Here is a 12,255-nt window from a genome sequence, read left to right on the forward strand (position 1 = left end):
GGTATTGAAGAGGTTTGAGGAAAGGAACCTAAGAGACCTCAAACAACAAAAGCAGACATCACTTTTTTCCCCACACTGGCCCTGCCAGTGTTCGGCTAAGGATGGTTTGCTCATAGATCACAAAGCTTGGGGAGACAGGGCAAAAGCAGAAGTGACTGAGACTGTGGAGGCAAGGAATAATTGAGGTAAGTCACCACTACAGGTACTCAAAGACAGCATGGCTTTCTGACTAGATCTGAAATTATGGCAGAGACTTGTGCGAGGCTCAAAGCCTTGCAGTTCATGCAGGATACAAGCAGATTCCTCCTTATTTAAGTGTGCAATTTGCAAAGTTTAAGTAAGGTGAACTAGGATCACTTTATGATCATACCAAATTACAGCTAGCATTAATAATAATTCCAAAGTTTCTATGCATGGAAGCAGTCCAAGGCTTTTGCTTGTTAAATGCAAACTGAATTTTAAAATGAAATCATCTCTGTGCATGAGGACACACTGGCTATAAATGAAATGTCTGATTTCGACCCAGAAAACTGCCACTCGTGCTCTTTTCATTCAGCTCAGCCATTACTGGGCAAACCATTGTTTAAAAAAAAAAAAAGCTTAAAATAATAGGGACCAGCATGAGGTTTGATTTGATATAAGCACAACAACTCCTGGGATATAAATACCCCTGAAGGCTAAGCTGGTAGTTATAGGTGTTTTCAACATGATTTTCAAGTGTATTCCCCACCCAGTGATTACCTAAAGTAACCCCCCACCAACCCACGGTTCCTAAATATTGCTCTGTTTCTTTTATACAATTAATTGTAACACATGAAGGAGAGCTGTTTCGCCAACTCCCAGTTTCTGTCACACTCGCGTACAGTGAGATATGTGTTGAGACCTGCTGAGAACATGAATTCTTGTACATTGTGCAGGTGACAAGGTGAGTGGGTAAGTATAGGGCACTTGTACAGGCATGTTCAGCTTTGTTTGTACCAAATTATTGTGTGGAGAAAAACACAGGGGAGGAATTGTACCAAGCAATGTGAGAGTAAAAAAGAAGTGGGAATAGACAGTTCCCTGTCATTTCACTGACTGAGATGTTTGTTTGTTTGTTTTCTATGTGCACAGCAGAGATCATTTTTTATGTAAATATCTTGAATTGACAGATGATTCTGTTTTGGGTTGTCTTTTGGCTTTTTTCAATAACTAATGCTTTGCTCATTACCGTGTGACAATCATTTGAAGCTGTCATGACCTGCTAGAGGAGATGCTTCTTAAAATAACTGTCCTAGATACCTATATACCAGCATCCACTCGTGAATGAAGGCTCTGCCAAAGAAGCACGGCAATCCAACATTCCAACATCCACAGCAGTCAACTTTTCAGGAATAAAACTGTTTCTGTTTAGAAGTAAACAGCAGATGAATGTCGACTTATGGCTCTTCCCAATTATCCCAAGTCAGACTGCTGAAAAAAAGTTTCCCTGTAACGAACAAAGTAGCAAAACAAGGTCAAGGGCCTTTATTTTGGAGCTGAGCACAGGTATCGCCTGCAGCAAATATCTCCAGCTGCTTTTGGGATGATATAGACCCCCATAAAGTGAGCTCATTGTGTCTTCCTCCTTACTTCCTCTTACTCCCACATTACACCATCCACACACACACGCACAGCCACAGAAGATTAGGAGGATGGGAGGCAGTTATGCTCAAGAATGACAATCTTATCATTGAGTATTCAGCTTTTGGGGGTCATCAGGCTTCAGTGCCAGGAAAGGCCTCATTCTTTTCTACCTACCTATACATGTTGTCCTTTCTTAAACGAAGATATATCATAATAAGTGTGTGTGACTATGTGAGAAATCCAAACGTCTATATACTGAAAGTTCTCATGCCCTATCATTGATACAAAATATAGCCCGATGAGGCGTTATAACACCTTTATAACACCAGTACAAACTAACTGATCTGACACTAGTAAAATGTATTAGCCGGTGTGACTTCTATATTTCTGACCATAACCATGAAGTCTTTTTCCGAATCCTCCGTTAATGTACAAACAGCATCGCAACAAAGCTTTTATGGCAATCGATCAAATTTGAGTTTTATAATAAAAAGGCTGTCATATCACACACGAATGGGACAGGGTGACAAGTAATGGAAAAAGTATATGTGCGAGTAATGGGTGAGCAATAATTCAGAACGTCTAAAAAAACGCTTCCATTTGTTACATTTTCAGTTGCTGTTTTTAGAGAGGAATAAAAGCCAGAGAAGTTAATATTTTATGACAGCTGAGCTGGACTTTGATAAGAGCTATCTAACAGAAGATGCATCCAAGTCTTTAAAACCTTTTTTGGACTGGTTCCATGGCACTGCGCATGTTTGAGGTATTACAACAAAAAGGTGCAGAAACGCATTGTAAGGTAATAACCAATCAAGTATGGGCGGATGCAGCTCAATAAGGAAATATAAAAGGACATTTGAGATATTTAATTTTAGGACTTCTTGAATTCATGAGCATTAGTTTCCATGCTTGTCGCGGCACTAAAGGTTCCCATTTAGACTCCATTAAAAATACATTTTCCCCTACACTCCAACTGCCAAGGTTATGCAAATGCACGCACTACAAGAGCAGTAGTTGGCCAGCCATACAGAGCCAATGAATAGTGCAGACGACCTCCTTATCTATTAAAACCCATGGAGGTTGATGGTTTGGTTGACCTAATGTCTCATTTGGATGCACATAATAGCATCTGAATGCAATCTAATTTCGGGCTGGGGGGTCTCACTAAAAGCTGAGCTCTAGTCAAAGTTGCCTGGTCTCAAAAGGAGACACTGAGATGACATTAATGTGCAAAAATTGTTTACTTTTATTATTCATAATTAAACCTCTTTCTGTATCCTGACCCTTATATCTCAAACAGAGGATACATGGGCTGTATGCTGGGCAATACAGTAGTTGTCAATGGATAATGCAATGTTAGCTGCACAGAATAAATACCCTTCTCTCACGCACACACAGTCCTTCCAAGTCAGTGTCTTTCTCTTTCTGCTTGTGCCTCTCTCTGTGCCTGGTATTCCATCTCCCTACTTCAGGGCAGTAATGAGTGTCTGGTATTCTGCACTTCAGCATTGAAGCCCTATTCATGCTCGATCTCCTTTACAATGCACTAAAAGGATTACCCAATTAGCTGCTATTGGATGTCATCGTGTGTGTGTGTGTGTGTATGTGTGTGTGTGTGTGTGTGTGTGTGTGTGTGTGTGTGTGTGTGTGTGTGTGTGCTTGGTCAGTAGATAGATGTGTTAGCAGTGAAAGTGAAAGATAGATGACCGTCTCTGTTCCACACTTCATTCCCAGTTGATGTTCTTCTGGAGGCCACATTACTCATCCCCACAACTCAGTCTCGTGAGAAAGACACAAGATAGAGAAAGTGCGTGTGTGTGTGTGTGTGTGTGTGTGTGTGTGTGAGAGAGAGAGAGAGAGAGAGAGAGAGACGAGAGACTGAGGCCTTGACAGCCTTCAGAGAATGACAGAGAAAGAGTATTACTTTTCAATAATTCAACCTATGCACCGATTAGTCTCTGTGAAATACTCAGCTGTCATATGTAAACTGTGTCTTCTTCTCTTCGCACCGTAATTGGTGATTTTAATTTTCACTGTCATGTTGGGATAATAGGAATGTCCATTTCATTGTCTGTGAACCATTATTTACTTAGTGTGAGCCAAAGATTGATTCCAGTTATCTAATGCGTTACATCACACTGTGAGCAGCGCATTCATCATTTTGCATTCAGAGGATCGAACCGTAGGCTATAAAGATTCATTTAGACTGACGTGGCTGGAAGCAATAAAAGTGCAATCCACATTTTACAGGTAAAAAGTTGGGACACACTAATGCCTTTAGCATAATTCATTTATCATTTTACAGCTCCTCATGGGGAAACCTACAGTAAGCTCAATGACATATACTGACTGTAAAATCACAGTCTGGTTTAATATACACTGATAAGCAGGCATGCATGCTGTGTAACAAATGAGTTTTTGCTAAAATAGTATGCGTTTGCATGCATCTCCATTTTTTTAATCAAAAGTTAAGATTAAAAATTATATGCATACAAATTTGAGCATAATAACTTTACTAGAGATGGCACGATACCACTTTTTAATGTCCGATACCGATTCCAATATCATAAATTTGGATGTCTGCCGATACCGATATGAATCCGATACAGTGTATTTTGTAATCAATAAAACTTCTTTTTATAAATATCTTACTGTATTTTGTATAAGTTCATACTCAAGTTTAAAAAAACAAGACACTGAAGCTATTCTGCTATACCTGTATGCAAAAAATACACTCCACCCAAAACATTTTATAGTTCAGCAACACTGATCAATTTAATAAATTTAAACCAACATCATCCTCCCTATTCTGGTATTTTAAAGAGTACTTAGTGGAAATATTAAGCAACCTAACTAATAGGGTTGCCAACTCCCAGCAAAAATTAGGGAACCACCCCCCTTCCCTTAATCGATGTAATCAACTTTAATTTAATGCAAGTGTAAAACAAATGCACAGAAATCAATTATTTTTCTACAATATTTAAATAGATTCAACATCTTGCTTCAACAGAATTGCAGACTGCACAGATGGTACCTTCCCAAAGGAAAAAGTACTATGGCTTACTAGGGTGTATATTAGACTTATTAGTTGCTATATACAATAATGGATTTCTATACATTTAATCAGGTGACCACTTTTGTTGTAAGATTCAGATAATTATTTATTCAAAGTTTTTAAATGACATAATAAAGAAAAATATTTCTTGGTGCCCCCCTTTTTCTGTTAATGCCCTACCCTGGCAAAACTTTGCTAGACCCGCCCCTGCACAGTTACCAGCCGTCAGCTACGTAGAAAAGGATCCTGGTGTTATTTGTCTCATAACTTCCCTTCAACTCATTCATGTCACCTAAAAGGTAAACCTGTTTCTCCATCACCTGTTCAGCTCTGATGATTCAGTAAGGACATCTCCTGGTTTCATCTTCATGTTTCCCTCTCACCACATATCCAAACGGATATCATGACCAGCAAACATCAGCTGATACTAGAAAGTAATATTAAATAAATTTTAACAACAGCTTTTCACCCTTTAACGCGCTGCTGTTGTTTATCCGCTGGTGTCCTCTTTCTAGCGCAAAGTGGGCGATAAACAAACAAGAAAGACGAGACTTGTGGCAGAAAAGCCGATCAGCTGATCATTGATCAGTTTCATGTTTGAAGTAATAACAGGAGAGGGAGGGGGAGTGAATGAGAGAAGTAGATGCAACTGAGCAGCAAAGACGGAATAACTCCAGCTTTGTGTTTATTTTTTAATTCTAGCTGAAGTACGGGACAAATCGCTTCCTTTTCACCTCAATATGGAACTCTGATGGTCAGTCCAGCTGTGGCTCAACATATCAGTTGTTAAGCTTAACGTGGAAATACTATGCAAACATTCAAGGATGAACTTACACACTTGCTTTACTTATCTGGGATAGTTTTCGCTGAGATGAAATGCTGCGGTTAGGAAGCATGTAGCGAGGCTCCAAATGCTCCAACAGACCGCCAACAGCCGCTCTATCACGTGACACATACTGCTCCGATGCGCCGAGCTGGGTTACGCCAAGTTTTATGAGTTTTGTGAGGTGATTTTGTGATACTTCAGATCGGACTACATATTTCTCTCCGATATCCGATCCAGTAATTTAGGTCAGTATCGGACCTATACCGATACGTAATATCGGTATCTTTACTGGTAGAGAACAACAACTGCAGATTTTGTACATTATTTAGTAATAATTTATATTCTGTGTAAATTGTTGTATAAATCTTCTGTTGTTCTTGATACTCTGTATGGTGTCCTTACATGTCTCCAAAAAAGTAGTGATGTAACATGAATAGAATAGAAATGCTGTATTTCAAACTGTAGCCTTTGTTCAGATGAGGGGTTTAAGATATTGTTGAGCATTGCATTCTGGGAAGTATTTTTGAATTGATAGTCATACAAATGACCAAATATCAAAATATCTCACCCTTTGACCACTTCATGTTTAATTCAATCATTTAAAAAAAACCACCTGTAATTTAGGTAAGATAATACTTGTTTTGTTCAAATGTTCAAGTTAATTAAAGTTAGCTTAACTTACATTAAAAGCCTCAAACAACAAAAACTTAAATGAATTTTAGCCTTACGCAAAGCAAAACAGTAGTTAGAACTAGTAGCTTAAATTTTACTTTAAGTACGCTGGCCTCTGAAATGTAAGGAAAACAAATGAGATTGATGATGTTGAATGCACCAGAGAACAAAGAAGAATAAGCTGCCCAAGAATGACCTAAAAAAACATATAGTGAACCGGAGAGATTAGCCATGCATCTGTTAGAAATTACCATAAAAAGAGTGAGAATTAAAAAGATGCCATCTGGCACAGTGGCAGTGTAGAGGTACAGTGAGAACAGAGGAGAGTTTCATGGTCATTGTGAGACAGGTATAAATCTTGGATGTTTATAACACACTTACTGCTGCCTGCCATTGGCTGGGCTAATGGATTGGCTATGCTCTGTGAGTGTGTGTGTGTGTGTATGTATGTGTGAGTGTGTTTTCGGGTGGAGGTGTGGGGGGTGGGGAATAGGGGTGTGTAGTGTCAGCTGGTCCTGTGCGGGGTAGGGCTTTGTGTCAAGCAGGTCAGCTGGGGTTAGATGACACAGCGCCCACGCTCACACACACACACACATCATCCCCTGCCTGCACACAGAGACATACACAATAAGCGAGTGCACAACACTCTTTTGTGCAGACACTGAAAAACATGCAGGCAGTCAGATATGTGATTAGATATCTGCATGCATCCACACACACTCACTCTCCCCAGTCCCAACACACCAGAGGTCTTAAATCACGCTTTCCCCTCAAAGGCTGTGGAATCAACTGTTTACATTGCTTATTAAATTTTTCGAATGAAGGGGCAATGAAAAGATTTTCAAATTGCTATATTTGCGTCAAACAGACGTGAAATTGATCAGTTCTGAGTACCATGTCAGTAGTAACAAAAGTAAAATGTCAGGATCATTGTTCAGAAAGCAGGCTTCAGGGTCTGAACACGACTAACTGAGGAACAATGGCAGCCAGCTGAAAGCATGAGTGAATAGCCTCGCTGAAAAAAATTATGGCACATCAACAGAAATATTGTATATTATTACATAAAGAGCAAAAAGACTGTGAAAACACTTTATGGTGAAAGGTTTCAGACAGTATGATGCAATATGACTCACTTTTCTGCAATTCTGTCTGCACATCCAGAGCCCATAGTATAGAGCTTTGCTTCTTTGCACAGCACGCTATTAGTTCAATTTTAAACAAGTGATTTTTGTCACATTGATTTTTGTTTCACATTATCAGTATCAGTAAATCTGCTGTGTTCTGTCTAGATGCATGGCAAAGCACTCTGCTTCCTCACATTAACACAAAGTATATGTTTACTTGTGACAAAAATGGGTTGTAAGATTTAAACTTGTTTTGTCAGTTGCAGAGAAAGGCCATATCTTCTCCCTTGTTGTTGTTTTTTGTTATGTGGATCACAGTGCCTAGTATATTTTCCTGTTGCCGGGCTTGATTGTATTTCATCCACAAGGGTTTTTGTCAACAGTCTGGGCTCTGTGGGATGCTGAATGCTTTACTGCCTTAGAGAGAGCTGGACTCCAGCAATGACACTGTGAGAGTGTGTGCAATTTGTGTTGACACGCAAAGTTGTGTGTGAAAGAGTGGGTCTGTGGGTGTATGCCTGAACAAACAGCATAAAGGCAGAATGGTGGTAAATCGCTCTAAAACCGATGCTCTCCAGCGCTCTTATTTTGAGGACTAGTCATTTATTTAACAGTCAAATATGGTCCTGGGCTGTTTGGAGAGAATACATCAACTGGCACAGAAGAGTCCACACAAAGAAGGCACACTTCAACAGACAAAGAGCCAAAAGACAGAGGGCGAGCGCCTTTTTTTCTCCTTAAGATGAACTGTTGTTTATTCAGGGTGGGTGCAGGGCACCAAGTGGGACGGATGGATGAGGGAGGGACTGATGGAAAAAAAGGAGAGAGGGAAGGATGAATGGGCATAACACAGTTAGTGGATGCACAAACGGGGTGTCTGCGGGTGATTGTGCAGAGTGGAGGGAGGTGCACTGTGAAGGGGGGGAGTGTAAAAGATCTTTTGTGAAGGCTGAGAGTTAATCACTTGAGCGGCACACGCCAGTTCTATGGAGCACATGTTGTACACTGGATCCCCTGAGAGGAGTGGGAGGTCCAACAACACACATACACACACTTGAATTTACATGTCAGTTATGATGCAAAGCCGGTTACAGGCTGAAAAGAAAAGCAGGAAGATCCACCCCCTTCACAAACAGTTAGCAGACCCTGGCCGTGGTGATAGTGTTTGCATTTGCTGCTTGTTCGTTCATACACACACACACATGCACACACCCGCGCGCACAGAGACGTACACATGTCTGCTTTTTTGTTTTCTTCGGTGACTGGATAGATGACTCTGCAGCGGCCTTGCTAGAGATGGATGTTTAGTTTGACCTGGCAGTAAGTAAAATCTATTGTTCATTACATCAGTCCCATGTCAGCGGTAGATGCTAATATCTGAGAGTGATGGTGAAGGCTAGAGTTTAGATTTAGCAGCAGTCATTCAGGGACAATAAAACAGCAGCAGACACAGGCATGTCAGAGACTCTTTACTACAGTGGTGCACAGGACTGCCTCGCTTTAGACTCTTGCGAGTACGAATTTACCATCATTAGCCATTATTCAACATTTTCAGTACATGTTTAGTTTGTAGAATATACTTAGAATTTTATCCTGAACAAAACTGAGAATCAAAACTGAAGCAGTGCTGAAGATGTCTCTTATTATTAGTGGTCTTTGTGTATTTCTGGGTGTGCTTTCCTTTCTTGTATTCATCTATACTGATCAAAAAATATTTCTTTTCTGCTAAAAGCCCAATATACTTTTATTCTTCTGTATGAATGCCACTCTATGTCAGTTGGTGTCTTGTTGATTTTAAAAACATTTTTTTAAATGTCTTAATTCCCTTACTTTTGTTTTAGGGTTGAATAAAAAGTCCCAGCCTTGATCAGCACTCCCTATGAGGCATCTCAGAAACAGTACAATGAGAGTTAGTTTCCTTACAAACACTGGAGGGCAACCATAAATTATGAATTAAACTCAAGCCAAATGCAATAGCTTAGATATATATAACTTATAGGAGGTCGTTAGTCACAGGCTTTGTTGCTGTGGCCATTATTAAATGCTTAAAAGCTCAGGACCATGTGGTTCTAGGAGCCCTTTATCTGCTGCCAAGGGGACTTTTCCCTTGTGGGTTAGAGAGCATGATAGCAACATCTGGGGTCTGGTTATCTTTGAAAGAAGGCGAGGAAAATGAGGACAACTGCACAGTCACACTCATTACGTGTGACTGTGCAAATAAATGTCCTTGTAGACTGTAATTAAAAATATTAACTACATAAATTCACACAGGTTCTGTGCACTTAATCTTTATTTCATAATTTCTGCCGGTCTATCTGTAATATGTTCCAAAACAATAGCAAATAGAAAATGATATTCAGATGGCAGCCCCAGCCAATTGTTGAGAAGGCAGTAAGTAGTCTAATTGCCAGTTTGTTTAGAGGAAGGGCACCCAAAGGGTTATTTGTCAAATTTAACAGCTGAGTCATAAATCTAAACATACACAGCCAGGCAGAGTGCCAAAATAGACACTTTTTTTCATTTTGTTTGCTTTGCAAATTTAAACACCTGCTTCAACACTGCACAATAGACTGAACAACAATTAAACAACAGTGATACGCATCAAAAGTAAACTATGAGTTGAGTAAACTAAAATAAGGCTGTATCCTTTCCATGGAACAAAAATCTTCTGTTTAATGATACTGTGCATCCTTTATGTTTATCCTTTTCTTGTTTCACAGATGAAGCCACTGACAGAACCTCCGTGGGGTCACGAGATGTACCTTTCCCTTACTTCAGTGTAACCTCACCATTTAGACTTTAGCTGCATCTCGCCCGTGCGCTTGCCTACAGGACCATGGGTAGCGTCAGCAGTGTCCTCAATGACAACAGCCTCGGCAGCAAACACTGCAAGGCATCTCAGCACAGGTTAAAGGAGGGAACAAGCAGCCACAGAAAGAGTGGAGGTTGCAACCTTGACGGGTTACTGAAGTGCGGCTTCACTCAGGGCTCCTCATCCTCCACTCATCCCTCCAAAGGCCTCTCCCACTCAAGGTCTGGAAGAAGCGAAGATTTTTTTTATATTAAGGTGAGATGACGTGTTTTTTGATGGCATGTGAGAATGAAAAAATTACAACATGCAACGGTGCTTTGGGGTAACAGATTTATTTTGTTTCACACAAGGTAAGCAATAAACCAAGGTCAACGCACCACAGAGAGAGATCAGCGGAGGGACAGGTAAACAGAAATGGGAAATCTGATGGGCAGATGCAACCAAAACTGCTGCTCATGTCTGGAAATGTGACTGAGAAGGTGAGCCTGGTGTTGTTGTTGTTTTCTTCCTCCATGCTTAATCGTGTTATTCTTAGAATATAAGACAAGATTTAAAAGGTTAAGCACAAAAAAATTAACCGATTTATTCCAGCTGTTTCTCATTACAGCTGTTGCTAGGCAATCAGACGCCTACAAGTTAGTGCTCAAGGCTACAAAAACAACAAAAAAACTGTAAATAAAGTAGCAGGTATAGCCCATGTTTATGAAAGGTGGGGCTAATTTAGGGAAAGATGTCCCTTGGGCTTGCATTTTTCATATGGCCAGCAGGTGGCAAAAAGAACCTGATGTAGAATTTAGCTTACGGTAATTTATTACCTCTGTTAACCTTTTTCTAATAGATGTATGGTTTCCTTGACTAGCTTCATGTTATAGGTCTTGCATTGTTTATTATAAAGAATAAAGCAGAGCTTGGCTACTGTAATGATTGATTTTCAGTCAGATTCGACCATCTTTCCTCTTCGGCTCCATCCTCTAATCCAAGGTGATCAATATATCCAAGACGATGGTGCCCACAGGCTTCACAGCCACTGCCCACAATCCACTTAATTGAAATTACAGCAGCTATCTCATTCTTTTATACAGTTTATACATCAGACACAGTCAGGCTGGCAGCTCCCTCCAGCATGACGCTAACTGGTTGCTAGCTGAGTTCTTTTTCACAGTCAGGTGAAAAAGAAAGTTTTCACAGGACTCTATGCAGTCCATGGAAAAACGGGGTAAACTGCGACTCAGTAGCTTGTAGAAAGACCTTTAACAGCAACAACTTGAAGTAATCATTTTCCACTTGTTGTGGAGGATTTCTGGTCCACTCTGCTTTTCAACATTGCTTCAGCTCATTCGTTTATGCACAGTTCTCTTAAGGTCCCGTCACAGCATTTCAATTAGGTTGAGGTCTGGACTTCTTTTCTTTTTCAGCCATTCTGTTGAAAAGTTGCTGCCGTGCTTGGGGTCATTTTCCTGTTGCATGCCCTCAATTACTGAAGAAAAAGAACAAAAGAAAGAAGCCCTAATAATGAGCCCTCCACCACTGTGTTTAACAGATCTTATGAGGTGTTTGGGCTGAAATGTTGTGTTCTGTTTTCAACAAACATAATGCTGTGCATTATGGCCAAACATTTTGACCTGGAGGTGGAAGATCCTCTCCTGTTCCTCCTCCTCCGCCCTGTTACGACCAACAGTTGTCCTGAATGTTTTGCACTTGTAAATAATCTTTCTCACTGTATAATGACAGACTTCAGATTGTGGCCTTATATCCATAGACCATATAACCATAAAGATGGGCAACAAAAATAGTTTTACTGAGATCATTGCTGATACTTGCTGTTCTGGAGCATTTACACTAAAAATTCTGCTTTTATAGAGGCACCCACACTTGAGCTGATGGTAAATTAACAGAGTATATTTCATTAGCATCACCTGACTGCTAATTACTCTCATAATTCCTACAGAAGCAGTAAGGGTTTACGTAGACTGCATAGAGTAATGTGAAAAACTTAATTTTATACATGACTGTATATGTCATAGGCTCCTGTGTGGAAGATGTATGGAGCCATTGTGATGTCAGTCTATGGTTTATCAAGTCCAAGCAGGCAACGTCACAAGCAAAGACTGGATTTGACTTTTGCCCAGTCTGCTTTTGTTTCTCAAAAAGAGACCCCCTT

General features: G+C 40.1%; 2 protein-coding genes across 4 annotated transcripts in view; one reads left to right on the forward strand and one right to left on the reverse strand.

Annotated features, from left to right (window-relative positions):
- lzts1 (leucine zipper, putative tumor suppressor 1) overlaps positions 1-12,255 on the forward strand; it is a 17,054-nt gene continuing 4,799 nt past the window's right edge. For 2 of the 3 annotated variants that reach the window (XM_085294061.1, XM_085294063.1), the window contains exons 1-3: positions 8,460-8,602; positions 10,003-10,349; positions 10,445-10,573. In XM_085294061.1, the coding sequence (XP_085150187.1) occupies positions 10,119-10,349; positions 10,445-10,573 (360 nt within the window). In that variant the 5' untranslated portion in view covers positions 8,460-8,602; positions 10,003-10,118. Of the gene's footprint in view, positions 186-8,459; positions 8,603-10,002; positions 10,350-10,444; positions 10,574-12,255 lie in introns of those variants that run through there. The other variant, XM_085294062.1, reaches the window with a different exon arrangement.
- Positions 10,411-12,255, reverse strand: part of hspb11 (heat shock protein, alpha-crystallin-related, b11) — an 18,319-nt gene continuing 16,474 nt past the window's right edge. The window contains exon 6 of the mRNA XM_085294075.1: positions 10,411-11,571. Within this exon, the coding sequence (XP_085150201.1) occupies positions 11,569-11,571 (3 nt within the window). The 3' untranslated portion in view covers positions 10,411-11,568. The remainder of the gene's footprint in view (positions 11,572-12,255) is intronic.

This window comes from Mchenga conophoros, linkage group LG12 (genome assembly GCF_057382185.1).
Source record: "Mchenga conophoros isolate Kocher_MC1m ecotype Shallow Benthic linkage group LG12, M_conophoros_male_GT1.1, whole genome shotgun sequence".
NCBI classification, from domain to species: domain Eukaryota; kingdom Metazoa; phylum Chordata; class Actinopteri; order Cichliformes; family Cichlidae; genus Mchenga; species Mchenga conophoros.